The 15047-nt window shown below is 44.1% G+C and overlaps 1 protein-coding gene across 3 annotated transcripts in view; it reads left to right on the forward strand.

Moving 5' to 3' along the window:
* The window catches only part of MMS19 (MMS19 homolog, cytosolic iron-sulfur assembly component), a 29823-nt gene that overhangs the window by 4163 nt on the left and 10613 nt on the right, over positions 1-15047 (forward strand). For all 3 annotated transcript variants that reach the window (XM_015415947.1, XM_015415948.1, XM_015415949.1), the window contains 10 exons: positions 2685-2733; positions 7398-7498; positions 9503-9588; positions 10096-10170; positions 12299-12368; positions 12463-12591; positions 13405-13466; positions 13667-13753; positions 14533-14607; positions 14831-14908. In XM_015415947.1, coding sequence (XP_015271433.1) covers positions 2685-2733; positions 7398-7498; positions 9503-9588; positions 10096-10170; positions 12299-12368; positions 12463-12591; positions 13405-13466; positions 13667-13753; positions 14533-14607; positions 14831-14908 — 812 coding nt within the window. The remainder of the gene's footprint in view (positions 1-2684; positions 2734-7397; positions 7499-9502; positions 9589-10095; positions 10171-12298; positions 12369-12462; positions 12592-13404; positions 13467-13666; positions 13754-14532; positions 14608-14830; positions 14909-15047) is intronic.

The raw sequence follows: 15047 nt of genomic DNA on the forward strand, positions 1-15047 counted from the left end.
AGAGTAAAGTGGAAACAAAAATTAAGAATGTGGTAGATGTATAAATAGTATTACACAAAAGAAGAGATCTCTTTCTTCAACTAAAGAAGAAGAAGAAGGGGGTAGACGTATAAATAGTACTTCAGAAAAGAAGAGCTCTTTTTCTTCAACTAAACAAAGAAGAAGGGGACAATTGGCTCAGATGAAACTCTGGAACTCAATACTACTAGATGGTAACAAGGCCAAGTACTTAATCAGTGTTAATCACTGTTTCTGATATGATACTGTGCATGTATCATTTGTATTTGTGACAATGCTGTGCTCAGCACCATTATAGCTACAGCTTTTGCTGACACCCAAGCCTCCGTCCCATACTTTTCCTACCACCAGCTCTCCTGCTCAATCACGTCCTTCACTTGTGTGTCCTGCTCTTGTCTGCTTGTAGTTGCCTTCAGCCCTTTCCCCAGTGGCACTGGGCAGTGCAAGCAGCAGGGAGCATAAGTGGTAGAGCGCTAGCAAGTGAGTGTGCATTGGAAGCAGCGGGCCCTGTAGCTGCCCCATCTCAGGGTGTGCTGACGCCAGCCCTTGTGTTATCGGTGCATCCTTTCCTGTGTCCCAATATGCAAGCATTATTTTTTTTCTGCCTTCTCTCTAAGGCTGTAACAGCCCATTGTTTCTGTACAGGCACAACCTGCTTTGCTAATTGAGTGAACAGTATGCTGATCACAGTTATGTTCCTCTGAACTATTTAATAGACTGTACCCCTGCACAGGGGAGACAAGACACAGTAGTAAGGAGTTTTGTGATGGAGTACTTTTTTAAATGAAAGCTCTCCATAGAAAGTACTGGACCAACCTTTAAGTACAGAAAAGGTGTTCTTTGAAAACCAGGAGTGTCATGTTTCCAAGAGGTGTGTTCAGAAAACACATCTTGGAGATCGTGTGCTTTTGAGAGTAAGGTAGTGATAAAATGAGTTATAATTGGTTTGTTCATGCTGCTCCTCTAGTTCTCTAACAGCTGTTTGTGCCTGGCTGATGGGTAGCTGAAGGGCTGCTGTACTGTGCCTATGCAATCCGCCCACTGTTTTGTCTGTTTATATTGTAGGTTGTGCTTTCAGGTGACAAACTGTTTCTTACTTTCTCTTAGTTTGCTTTCTTTTCCCCACTTCGAATGAGGTAGATTTTATTAACTGCTCAGCAGATAAAAGACATTTACGGTATGCTTCTGTTGTAGTGGGCATATTGATGCCCTTTAATTATTTTTCTTGGGTTGCAATTTCTGTACTTAAAGTTGTGATCTACTTAAAATATGGTTTTAAAAAATCTTGTGTAAAACTTGAGTTTGGAAAAATAATCCAAATTACAGTGATTAAATTCATTTTTGGCATCAGTATTTACTATCACAAAAATAAAAAGTCTATTTCATCTGTTGTATAAATTAGGCTCTGGTGCAAAATAAGTAAATGGATGTGGATGGTTGGAGTGTGCTATGTTTACCACTGTAAATGGAAAGCAGGTTATTATGAAAATGTTTTCGGGGGGGCTTTGCTTGCCTGAGGCTTCTTGACTATCCCAGTCATGCAAATAAAGATACAAAACCATGCAAGCCCATCTAAGATGCATTTCTGCCTGCATGCATGGACCTGTGTTTTAAAGGTAGCATGATGATCTGGCGAGCCACTTTCCTTGAAGACAATGCTAATCTCAGGGGAGTAACTAATTGGAAGCTTGGTGTGACCTGCATGCTGTAGCTGCTTCTGTTTATGGTGCTTAGTTATTTGAATGTGTGATTGGACTGTGGGACACAGGTAAAGTGATCTGCCTGGTATCTTGGAGATGGGGTAGAAGAATTAGTTGAAAGTCCTCAAATCCCTGCATAGCTCACTCATGTCATTAGACTTTAGAAATAGACATAGATTGCTTCCTTCCTCACCATTCATGTGCCCTCTTGCTTGGTTATACTATAATACTATCCCACCTATCTGTCTTCTCCCTTTATAGCCAAGAGTCAGCTGGGATAGTCCTGTATCACTGTTTCCAGCCTTAAAGGGCCTGAAGAGAGAGCGCATGTTCAAGTTATTATTATTGCTGCAGCACTTATTTTCTGTGGTTAGAAGGAGCGCTGAAGGGTATCCCAGTTCAGTGGCACATGAGCACATGAAGCTCCCTTATTGGTCTATCCGGGTTAGTGTTGCCTGCTCTGATTGGCAGCAACTCTCTAGTGTCTCAAATGGAGGTCTTTCATATCAGCCGCTATCTGATCCTTTAACTGGAGATGCCAGGAATTAAACCTGGGGCCTTCTGCATGCAAAACAGGAAAGGTACCACTGAGCTACAGCCTTATCAAAGACAGCCAAGAGAGGATTGTAGTGCTCTTTCTTGCTAGGGGCAGCTAACAATTAGGGAGGAGCACGTCACTTTCCCCCTCTTGAGATTGCCTTGAGATAAATGTTTCTCAACTCATGGTCACATGAAGATTCCTAATACTGAGTCAAGACTATTTGACCTATGTAGCCATTGTTGTCTGCTTCTGACAGCAGCTCTCCAAGGTCTGAGGTGGAAATCTGTGTAAGCAGGAAGGTGATAAATTGCACTGAGCCTTAAAATACATGTATTCCAATCTCTAAATATTGTTTTAAGAACTGCTGCCAACTTTAGCGGAGTAAGCTACAGGGCCGAATTTCATCTTGTGTCTTCTTTTTTTAGGAGTGAAAGCTGGGACCTGCACCATATTGGATGTTGTGGAAACCTTGGGGTAAGTGGAACTTTGTGTGAGATCCCAGCCGATTCATTGTCCCAAGAGAGGACTCCTTGCTTTTCTGTAAAGTTCCCTGTAAATAAAATGTTTGAAAAGTGGGGATGCCATGGTCCCTGTGGCTCTGGACTTGATGATGAAAGTAACAGCCCAGATGCTAATATGAATTTCAACTAAATTTTATTTATTTATTTATTTATTATTCGATTTATATCCCGCCCTCCCCTACGGCTCAGGGTGGCTAACAATTGGGGCAAAAGCCATAATTAAAACAATTAAAACAAGATAAAAACATAACAATAGTACAACAAAGTCCTGGTGCTCTGATGTTCCAAGATGGGTTCCGGTAGGGTGGATCCGGACCAACGACGTTAAGTTCCAAAGCAGCAGATAGCTAGTCTTCTTCCCAGGGCCCGCTTGCACCCTGATGGTATCTCTGCCAAATTTCAGCGATGGTGCTTTGATGGAACAGTAGCAGCGGCGGCTCCTACTCGAAAGCCTGGCGGAAGAGCTCCATCTTGCAGGCCCTGCGGAACTGTGCAAGATCCCACAGGGCCCGGATCTCCTCCGGGAGCTCATTCCACCAGGTAGGAGCCGCCATCGAAAAGGCCCTGGCCCTAGTCTCGGCTAATTTGACATCCCTGAGGTCTGGGGTAGTCAAAAAATGTTGGCCCCCCGACCGTAGTGCCCTTGGGGGAACATATGGGGAAAGGCGGTTCCTTAGGTATGCCGGACCCTGACCATAAAGGGCTTTAAAGGTAAGAACCAGCAGTTTGAAGCGGATCTGGTATGCTATAATCCAAGACATCCTGTTACTTGCTCTCTAGAACTTCCCAGTATGTCCCTAATAGTCTGGGAGGTGAGGTTGCCTCTGTGGCCCACACCAGGGTGACCTTGATGAAGAACATAGTGGTACTAGCTCCTCCCTTGAAGAGAGACTTCAGGATTGTTTGGAGGGATAGGCTGTTGGCTGCCTTACATGGTGGAGCCCAGAATCAGGGCAGCTGAGAGCTCTGAGCCTGGAAACCCCTGGTTCAAATGTTGCCTTCAGGTACAAACCCGCTGGCTTTTCTTGTCATAGGCAAGAGAAGCGCCTCTGGGGCTTATGGTCCTGTTTAAAATAACAAGGAATTAAGCTCTAATAAGAAAATAGTAGACTGAAGCCAGAATACTGTAATGGTGATATATCTCGGAAAGAGAGGAAAAACTGTGGTAGTAATTTGAAGCATTTCAACATGACTGGGAGTATTCACAGTTGGAAAGGAGAGTACTCCCATCTCCCCATCACACTATGCTGCATTTATGTTTTTTACAGCATCAAATATATTTGCCAGTTTTGAATAAATGAGGCAGAGGAGTGACGGGAGCTGCCAAGGAAGTGACTACTTTCTCAGCCTCCTTTTCTGACTGCAAGAGGAGGACTGTTACCACTAAAAACATATATTCTTTCCTTTCCTCCCTGCCATAAGGTTGAAGGGCAACACTGAAGCCAACACAGGCAGAGCGAAGAAGAGTACTGCTGTCTGCCTTAGACCCTAACAAACACTCTCTCTTCCTTCAAGGGAGCCCAGACATTTTGAAACTCCACTGGACACTCCTACTAATTTCTAGAAATGCTTATGATCCCTCCCCCTGATTTTGGGGTTCTATATAATTGTAAATGTTTACTAGAGTGGAACTCATGTCACAGTCCAAGGTTCTTCTGGAACTATATTTCCTTGAATGCACACACACAAATGAAAATGAAATAACCTCTTAAAGATCCACCCTAGGAAAACATTTTTAATTGCTGAATGTTTTTATACATTTTAAGGTTTTATACATTGCAGAAAAGTGTTCTGGTACTGCACACAATCAACTTTTAGGTGTAAATGTTTTTTAAAAACTTCTGCAAATAAATGGTTAGTTTTGAAGGGGTTTTTATTTTGTTTGTTATATTACAGAGAAATGGAATTGCACAATTCTCCCACATAACCACCTCCCAAATTGAAACACCTGCAAATCTCTCTGTATCTGTGGCCTTTTTAGCATGCAGAGGGTTAGTTTTGAAGGGATTTCTTTTATTCTGTTAGGCTTCTGTGGAAAGGCAACAAAGAGAAATAATTTCTTTTTAGAAAAGCCATGTATTTACATTTTTAGACTATATAAAAGGAGTAAATATTTTTGTGTGATATCCATGATCAGGTTTCTGAAAATCTGGAGGTTTTTTGTTGGAAGGCAAGTGTAGTGGAATCTAAGTCATAATAGATTCAAAGAATTAGAGGAGAATTGAGAGGATCCTTGCATCTATACTGACGCTCCCCAGCCCAATGTTCCAGACTAAGAGAAATGACAAAAGCAAACGGAGTGAATGAAATGCCTGAGTATGATGCCATTCTTAGCTGAGCATCAAAGAGTTCTGGTTAAGTGGTTGACTGTTAGGGTTCTTGTTTGTATGCCCTTGTTATAGTGTGTTATATGGCTGATATCACAGGTCAAGTTGTTAGTCTTTGTGAGTGAAGGTGAAAGGGACTGCTCCCCATCCATCAGCCCAATCGTGCTTTTTGGAAAGAGGGATCTTGGTAATCTGCATTGGACACTGTGGAGCAAAACACACAATTTCTGTTCTGTTGTGTCTCATGATTCTCTGTGAAATGCATGCTCCTGATCTTCCCCACGCTCTCATGTTTGGCACATGAGCAGGCAGCACCTAGAAAATAGCTAGCAGGATCGTGTCTTTTTATTTATCTGGAGAGAAGTCCCATTTACCTGGGCAGGCTCTCTTCTGAGTAAGCATGCGTAGGATGAAGGTCTTTGGAAAAGCAATCCTAAGCAGGTCTGTTCAGAATCCTAGGCAAGTCTGTTCAGTCTGGCTTAGCCCCAGTAAAGCATTCTTATAGGATTACACGGTAGGCGATGTTGAGCCAGTCATTCTCTCTCTGCCTAACCTACCTCATAGGGTTGTTGTGAGGAAGAAATACAGAAGGGAGAAAATGTGCCCACTCCAGTTCCTTGGAGAAAGAGCTGGATAAAAATGTACTAGATGGAATCATCCTGGCCCTGGCTAAGCACAATGAGGGAGAAAGCTGGGAAGAGAAACTGGGAAAAGATGGCTTTTTGAATAATAAAATTGTTAATTGTGATTTCTGTGTAGGGAATGCATTGTCTACATTATGATGAAATTCCGGATTCATGGAACCATTCCTTTATAGTGAGCGAGCAATACCAAGCCTTGTTAATCATTGCTGAGTAATCAGCCTCCCATCTGTTCTCTTCATGAAATCCTGCACAGAAAATAAAATCTTTGAGCAGCTGATGCTGAGATACTGTGTTTGGAGTGAGCTTTACTGTTGGCTCCTAGAAAAATATGGCATATGCTTAACATTAGGTTGGAGGAAGTTCCTCCAGCCTATGGAGTCTTCCTCCAATTTAAGTGGCCCTTCCGCCAATGAAAGAGCTACCTAAATTGGAGGAAATATCCTTTGGGTAGAGAAAGCCTTCAAATTGTGCTCTGTAGAGTGTTAACATTCATACCACTGGTTGGCTATTAAACCAGATTCAGTGTTCAAATCCTGCACACATAATATCAATATATCTCATTCTCGATGTGGCCCCATCTGTGGATACTTAAATCCAGAGATTAGATCCATGGACAGACAAGACTGATCTTTCTACAAACCTGAGAAAAGCCCCAAGTTTGCAGAACAATCTGAAATAATAATCTGCCCCCAAATGATAGAAGCAGCATCTGTAGCTTGAAGAAACAGATGCCCTTGGTGGTGCCCTTGCCACCCACCCACAGCAGTATTGCCAAGCCTTCCAGCCTCGGTCTCTGTCGGTAAAAGGTAGAGGGAAGGGGCAGGGCCATTTCCAGGGTATTTTGGCCTATGGGGCCAAGCCCTGAGTGAACACCAGAGAACTTGCTGCCACGTCACTTTAATGACTTACCCAGGACTCGCTGCTTGCTACTGTTCAGCAGCAGTCACACCACAAAAGCCAGTGTGGTGTAGTGGTTAGAGTTTTGGACTAGGATCTGGGAGACCCAGGTTTGAATCCCCCTTCTTCCGTGGAAGCTCACACGTTCTCAGCCTAACCTACCTTGCAGGGTTGTTGTGAGGATAAAATGGAGGAGAGGGGAATGTTCTAAGCAGCTTTGGCTCTCCATTGTGGGGAAAGGAATATAAATGAAGTAAATAATAAATACAGCTGAAGATGGAGGGGGCAAGTAAAAGTTGGATAGGTGGGAAGGGGGAAAGGAAGCATGGAAAGGTGAGCATATGGGGGTTGCCAGGAGGAGAAAAAATGGAAACAGTGTGGGGAGGGAGGATACAGGGGGAAATGAGGTGCCTCTAGGAAGTCCTTGCAGGTTCTCCACTGCGCCTGAAGGCCAGCACCATGCAGCATCTGGAACCAAGCAGAGTTTCCCCAGGGAGAGGGAAAGCTGAAGACCACGGTACATAAAGGTAGTTTGGCTGGTTGGTGGGAACAAGAGAATGAAGCAGGAAAAGAGGAGAGAATATGGGGGCTTTCAGAGAAGGGAGAACGGAAAGAGCAAATAGCAGGAGAGAAGAAAAAAATGAGATGCTCCCCACAAGTCCTTGCGGGTCCCTCACTTGTTTTCTATTTTTCCCCCTTTTTCATATGTGGTCTTTGAAATCTTTCTTTGTGTTCTGTCTCCAACACAGATCCCCGCTTGAGAATGCAGACCCTCAAATGCGTGCACGGGGCCTTCAGATGCTCTCTGAAGTCCTGCTCCAATGCTACTCCCTACTTCAAGAAAAAGAAGGTGGGGTCATATATGATGTCTATACACTGAGCTGATTCCTCATTCCTTGCAAGGCAGATGGAGTGCTGCCTCAGGTCTCAGCTAAAAAGAATTGCACCAAAGATGGTTATCAGCATCTAGAGGCATTAGGCAGGGCTAATTCAGTGGCAGGGCGGCATTGGACACCGTATGTAATCCATATGAGCAACAGAGGTGTAGTAGATTCTGCTGACAGCCTTGATATTATTATAAAACACTTACACTGTTGGCTAGTTTAGCAGAGACATTTACTGGCTTTGTGACAGTTCAGGTCTGTTGAAAGGATCTCATTGGAGTGTTCTTTTATTAACTAACATGGGTGATAAAAAGCAATTCTCTCTGTTGGGGGTGGGAGGCATGGAAGAGGTTTAAGCAGAATCTTTGAAAGGGTCATGATGACTGCTAGGGAGCTGTTTCACTGTTAGTTTTTGACATTAAAAAAAATATATATATTTTTTTACTTTTACTCTGCCTTTATGCCTAAGGGCCCCCCAAAGAGGCTTATATCATTCTCCTCTCCTCCATCTTGTCCTCACAACAACCCTGTGAAGGCTGAGAGTGTGTGACTGGCTCAAGCTCACTCAGCAATTTTTCCGTGGCGATGTGGAGGTTTGAACCTGGGTCTCCCAGATCCTAGTCTCACATTCTAACCACTGTACGATGCTGGCTCATGTGACATTGGACAGTGTCTGGGGCAGTACAGAGAGGGAGGGCTTGCCTGAACGGTATGATTGTCCTGTGGCACTGCAGCCCTTGCCTGAGTTTCCCGTAAATATATGTAAGACTAGCCTCAGTCCTAAAAGTCGCTGTCCTTGTTGGTGCGAGTCAGTGAGTGCTTTCTCAAAGGTTCCCCACTGTAGTGTGTCCCACCGCTCTGTCTCAACATATTAATTGTTAGTTTCTCATCCCTTTAGTCCAAGGGACTGAGGATCAGAGGTGCCCTGAACCGACATCCTGGACTCAGCAACGTTAACATAAGAACATAAGAGAAGCCAATGTTGGATCAGGCCAAGGGCCCATCTAGTCCAACACTCTGTCACACAGTGGCCAAAAATACCAGGTGCCATCAGGAGGTCTAGCAGTGGGGCCAGGACACTAGAAGCCCTCCCACTGTTGCCCCCTCCCCCAAACACCAAGAATACAGTGCATCACCTGCCCCAGTCTGTGAGTTCCTATCTATACCTTGTGGCTAATAGCCACTGATGGATCTCTGCTCCATATGTTTATCCAGTTCCCTCTTGAATCTGTCCATGCTTGTAGCCGCCGCCACCTCCTGTGGCAGTGAATTCCATGTGTTAATCACTCTTTGAGTAAAGAAGTCCTTCCTTTTATCTGTTCTACCCGACCACTCAGCAATTCCATTGAGTGCCCATTAGTTCTTGTATTATGAGAAAGGGAGAAAAGTACTTCTTTCTCGACCTGCTCTATCCCATGCATAATCTTATAAACTTTGATCATGTCACCCGTCAGCCATCGTTTCTCCAAGCTAAAGAGCCCCAAGCACTTTAACCTTCACTGTGGAAGATGAGAAGTACTTGCCGGCTCCAGAACCACTGATTTCGGGAGCAGTGTTGAGAGACCTGAGTCAGATTGAGGTGACGAGAGAGGAGGTCCTATGACTGATAGACAACTTAAAAACTGATAAATCACCAGGCCCGGATGGCATACATCCGAGAGTTCCATGTGTTAATCACATTCTGTGTGATGAATGACCTTATCAGAGTTTGTAATGTTGCTTTCTGGAATGTCCGATTTCACCCTGTTTCTTTTGTCATGATGGTACTATTTGCACATTTAATCTGCCATCTGTCAAAGAATTTTCCGTCTTATAGGTGAGCTGGGGGGGAAGAGTATAGCTGGGCAGCTTATAGTGACCCAATATTGTCCACCTTCTTGCTAGTGGAGGGTCCAACTTATTCCATGCTAATTGCCCTTTGCTGAGTGTCACTTCCCGCTATCATATCTGATGATGCTTGTCTGTTCCAGTGACTCACCTAGTTTTATTCTTCGAGAACCGACTGAAAGATCATCATGCTGTCATTCCCTCTGTGCTGCAGGGACTCAAAGCACTGGTAAGAATTTGTTCTTCTCACCACACTTAATACAGTGAAATGCATGACAGTACTTAGGAGGTTGCCATGTCTATTTGTCACCATAGTTGGGGTGCTGCCCTGTCTCCAAAGGTAGAAAAGCTCAAAGCAGTTCATTAATTGAAGGGCAGCAGATCAGCAGTTCTGCCCCATTTAAACATGATCAGTAAGAGAAGAGGTTGGAGAGGGTGATCCGAGTGACTTAAAGGTGCTGGGAGTTGGTGAAATGGTGATCTCTTCTGTCGTCTATCCCTCGGACATGGAGCTCAGACTTCATAGTGCTTGATTGTTTCCTTTTTCATGAGCGGGACATTGTTACACTGCTGATTAAACAGCTGACTCACTTGGCTTGTGCCCATGGTATTGGGTGGTGAATCAGTCCTTGTAGCTTACAAAGTAGTGTTCAGAGATTCTGGGAGCTACTGCAGACACCCATTCCCTAATATTAGTGGGCCCTGAATTTTTGTGATGTTTCCTATTTGTCTCTAGAGTATGTGTGCGGCATTGGCTCCAGGCCTGGCAGTGTCTGTTCTCAAAGCCATCTTCCAGGAGGTTCATGTCCAGGTGAGTTTGGGGGAGCTGTGTTGGACTGGTCATTTGGACCTGAGATCCCTCATCTGTGCTTCTTCCTTCCTTTTCCACAGCAACATGTGAACAAGGTTTCTGCCTGCTGTTGCCTGCAGTGCAGGACGGTAGGCATTACCCTTCTTTGCTGGGACCTTCTCATCCATTCTCTCTCTGCATGAAGAGGATTGAGGCACAGAGTCAAGAACTGAATGTTCTCCCCTGACCTCTGAAATGTGTGGGAACAGCACTAGGAAATCTGAGGTCCAAGGAACCTTGGATGCTCCCAGAGCTTTTGGTTGGACTACCCCATCATTTGAATTTTCTGTTCCTTGGCCCCGCACAGTAGAGTTTCTTTGTTTATAACCCCTTCCACTTCTGAGCTGCACTTCTGTTTTGCATCCCCTGGTAGAGAATAATGTTGTGATTTTAAGAAAGGGAAAAAAGATTATCCCAGAAATTATCGGCTAGTTAGTTTGATGTCAATTCCAGGAAAGATTTTAGAACAGATTGTTAAGGGGTCTATTTGTGGACATGTGGAGAAACACACAGTGATTGTTAAATCTCAGTGCAGCCTTTTTAGGAATAAGTCATGTCAGACCAACCTGGTCTCTTTTTTCAATATAGTTACTAGTTTGGTGGATCAGGGGAGGGCTGTGGATATTAGTAGTCTATTTGGATTTCAGCAAAGCTTTTGACATGATGATGTTCTTGTTGAGAAGCTGGTGAGATATGGACTAGATCGCCATTTAGACTTCTGATTCTATTTCTGTATCCTTTTACTTTCCTTCTTGTATGTATAGCAATTTTAAAAGTTTTATCAGTTATCTGTTGAGGCTTTTCATTTCTTATGGCTACGTGCATAGTCTTTGCACATTCTTTCTTGATAATATCTGTGGTTTCAGCACATAATTCTTCTGGTTCCCATTCACTTGAACTTAGTAATGCAAATCTGTTTGTTACTCGATCTTTAAACTCTTAGGATTGTTGTTTATATTGTATATTGGTACTATGAATGTTTGATTTTTTTTCTTTAGCTTTATTCTATTGTTCGATATTAAGAGAGTCTAAACTCATTACAGTATTGCTCTCAGCTTTGTTGTGCACAAATCCCCTCACCGTGTGAAGGTGTGTGTCCAAGATGGCGGTTCCCCACCTATCCCCTCCAAAGGAATCGTGACCATTTTAGAGGGTAGTTGTTTCTGATAGATAAGGCATGGCTATGTTCACTTGCTCTGAATCTTGGAGTTAAATCTGAAACTTCCTGTGCATGTAGTATTCTGAAGCAGAATAAATTCTGTCCTCCATTCACATCATAACTAGACGAATTTTGGATTTTATGTGGAATAGTAAGAGATTCAGAGCGTCTCTTAGCAAGAGCAAAAATAAAGGCAGGGAGGGGATATTATGGCATGATGAAGCATTCTGCCTTCTATTTATTTATTTATTTATTTGTCTGTCTGTCTGTTACCCTGCCCCCCCCCCCACCGAGGCAGGCTCAGGGCGGCTTACATAAAACCACTAAAACAATATATATCTCAGTATAAAAGTACATAACAAACAGTTTAAAACCATTAATGTGTCGATGGTGTTATAATGTAATAAAATACATTTAAAAACACAGTCAGCGGTACATATAACACATTCAGCGGTGCTACTACTCTAGGTGGCCTCTAACTCTAGGTCGGCACAGGGCCCACTGATAAGACACTGCTCCTATCAGAATGCCTGCCAAAAAAGCTCTGTTTTCACAGCCCTACAGAATTGTGAGAGGTCTCGCAGGGTCCTGATCTTGCTGGGAAGCTCGTTCCAATAGGTCGGAGCTGCCAGAGAAAATGCCCTGGTCCTGGTCGATGTCAGCCTGGCATCCCTCAGACCAGGGAGGGCCAGGCGGTTTTGTACATATCAGAGCACTGTCCATCCATGCACGTGCCTGCTCGTCTGTATGTATAGACATTTGAACTAACTTTTATCTTGATCACCTTTCTGCCAAATGGGTACTTGGGCAATATATAAAATACGAATGAAATTATAAAATACAAGCAACAAACAAAAAATAAATATAAAAGCTAGAAGAAAGTGTGCCTATGTTAATGGCTTATTTCTCATCTGTGCGTTTATCTTCTAGTCTCTGCTGCAGCTGGATCGCCATACAGTCTATAGTATCATCACTAACTTCATGAGCAGCCGAGAGGCAGGTGAGATGGAGAGCTGTGGGAAGGGATTGAGTTGGAAGCAGAGATTCATTTTGAGTACCTTGATATCTTCTCTATCTGCTGCTGCTTTCCACAGAACTGAAGAGTCTGGGTGCTGATTTCACCTTTGGCTTCATCCAGGTGATGGATGGGGAGAAGGACCCTCGCAACCTGTTAGTAGCCTTTCAGATTGTGCGAGACATCATTGTAAAGGGCTATGCACTCGGTAGGTTACTTACTAGGCTGGCTGACTGGCTAAGGGGAGAGCCCTGGGTGGCAAATGGTCAGTTGGTTAGGCCTCTTGCCCATGCTTGCTGGGTGTAATATTGGGGTGGAAGGGCAGATCTTGATCATGAAATGCCTGTGGAGGCATCTGACATGAGAACTGCTTTCAAGCCCCTGGACTGTTTCTTCACCCAGTTAGTGAGCTGTCATAAGAGTAGCACCAGATGTTATGGACCCTGGCTGGAGCCTCCATAGGTCCACAGAAGTTCCCAAAGAACCAACACAAGAGATCTGGGTGTACTTACAAGCAGATCTTTAATAACGCATCAGAGTTATCAAAGCAGGTTCAGGCTAAGCTATAATCAGCTGGCCTTGAGAGTGCCACACACGGACAGCAAAGCTCGAGAACAAGAGCATAACTCAGACTAGGTGTCTTATACCCTAAATGCTGGCTGTGAGCCCAAAGAATGATTAATTAAGCTATCCCCAACACTTGGATGAGCCAGGCCATCTTGCACCTGGCTTCCAGTGGGGGGAAGAAACAACCCAGGCCTTGAAGATAAGCACTGCTAACAAGCACGAGAGGGAAAGTTCCCCTGAGAGCAGCTAATACAGTCCTCTCTCAGGCCCCAGGGCAACTAAGCACCAGCATGTAGCAAAGATGGAGTCACCTGGGCCAATACGCCTGATGGGCTGCAGATGAATAAGCCAGGTCATACATCTTCTCAGCTTCCACCCTGTGGTTTAGTTTGGATTTGTAGTATACAGCCTCTGCCCATCCTGAGGACTCACACTGCTGCCGTCTGCCTTTCAGGGCCCTTTGTAGAGGAGCTGTTTGAGGTGACATCCTGCTACTTCCCTATCGACTTTATTCCTGTGAGTGAGTTCATCTGGTGCTGTCAAACTTCTTTCGTTTCTAGTCATCCCTCACTGCTGGGCTATAGCTGTTGCAGCAGAATGACTGCTGGTGCCTGGGGCTGAGGGTGTCTGTGATGAGATTTTTTTTCCAGCGAAACACAGCCTGTAACAGGGAGGCTTTTAACAAGCAGAGTTTTTAGTCTCTGATTCTGTTTCAGCCTCCAAATGATCCTCACGGAATCCAGAGAGAAGACTTGATTGCCAGCCTGCGGGCAGTGCTAACCTCCACCCCTGCTTTTGCTGAGGTAGGATAGTTACGTAGAATGGATGAGACCTCTCCTTCACATCTGTCCCGTGGTCTTGTGGGATTGCTCTGTTCTTTCTGATGTGAGCCAGTTGTATAGGGTGTGATGTTCATTATTTGATTTGTGTGGACTGCATTCAAAATGTATCAAAAGAAAGATGTGCAGCTTTCTACAATAACTTGAGATATTTTCAAAAACTGGGAAGATGTCATGGCACCTGAACATAGTATATTATACAGTATGTATACACAGCTAAGATCAAGTATATTGTAGAGATAATATACCTTACTTTTGTAACTAGAATCAGCTCCTTTGAAAATGCAGCTATCAGGCCTTGCAAGTTTTTTTGGCTAAGGGTGCAATTAATATTTTTAAATCACTTTTTCAAAACAGTTTAGAGTTACTGGGATTCTTAAAAGCTCAATAAACTGTCTAAGAATGCTTTGTGGAGGGGTACATGCCCCCCCTCGCCCCATAGATTTCAGTGAAGTCCGGAAGTTATAGTATTATCCCTTTCTGTAGGTTATATGTTGTTTGTGGGCCCTGCCTTGATAGGGGTTCTGGTCTTCTGGGATATATTTTATTTATTTATTTATTTTATGACATTTATACCCCGCCCTCCCCGCGAGCGGGCTCAGGGCAGCTTACATAAGGCACCGAGTGTGTTCAGTATACAGATTACATGATACAGAATACAGAGTTAAAACAGCTTAAAACAGCTTAAAATCAGTTTTACCACAAAGCACAATGAAGTTTCCATCTTCTCCCCCCCCCCCCAGTTCCTGCTTCCGCTTCTCATTGAAAAAATGGATTCTGATGTACAAAGTGCCAAGATGGACTCCCTACAGACAATGGTAAGAGCACTACTGAAACATAACAAACTCCATAACTGAAGTCAAGGATTGCGTTGTCTTGCCTCTTCAGCTTCCCTCAGGGCCAGGCACACAGGGTTTTTGTCTTCCCCCGCTTCAGTGTTGGCTTCTCCTTCATGATAATTCAAAGTCTGAGGTCTCTGCCGGCCACAGTAGCTCCTTCACTGGCCACTGAGCCCCTTCCCTTCTTAACCCGTTCTTACAGAATGCTGCCTGCATGATCTACGGACAGAAAGAGCTGAAGGATTTCCTCTCTAGCCTCTGGTCATCCTTGCGCAGAGAGGTGAGAGGAATGAGTTTTGTACAGGAGGTGGGGTGGGCTTTGTTTTCTGGGCAAGTGTATGTAGCCTTTGTTTCTGCTCTTTGTCTAGAAATGTCATCAAAGGGGCATTTCGGCATGGCACAGTACCGTGTAGTAACTG

This window comes from Gekko japonicus, unplaced genomic scaffold, assembly GCF_001447785.1.
Source record: "Gekko japonicus isolate JY-2015 unplaced genomic scaffold, Gekko_japonicus_V1.1 scaffold59, whole genome shotgun sequence".
Taxonomy (NCBI): domain Eukaryota; kingdom Metazoa; phylum Chordata; class Lepidosauria; order Squamata; family Gekkonidae; genus Gekko; species Gekko japonicus.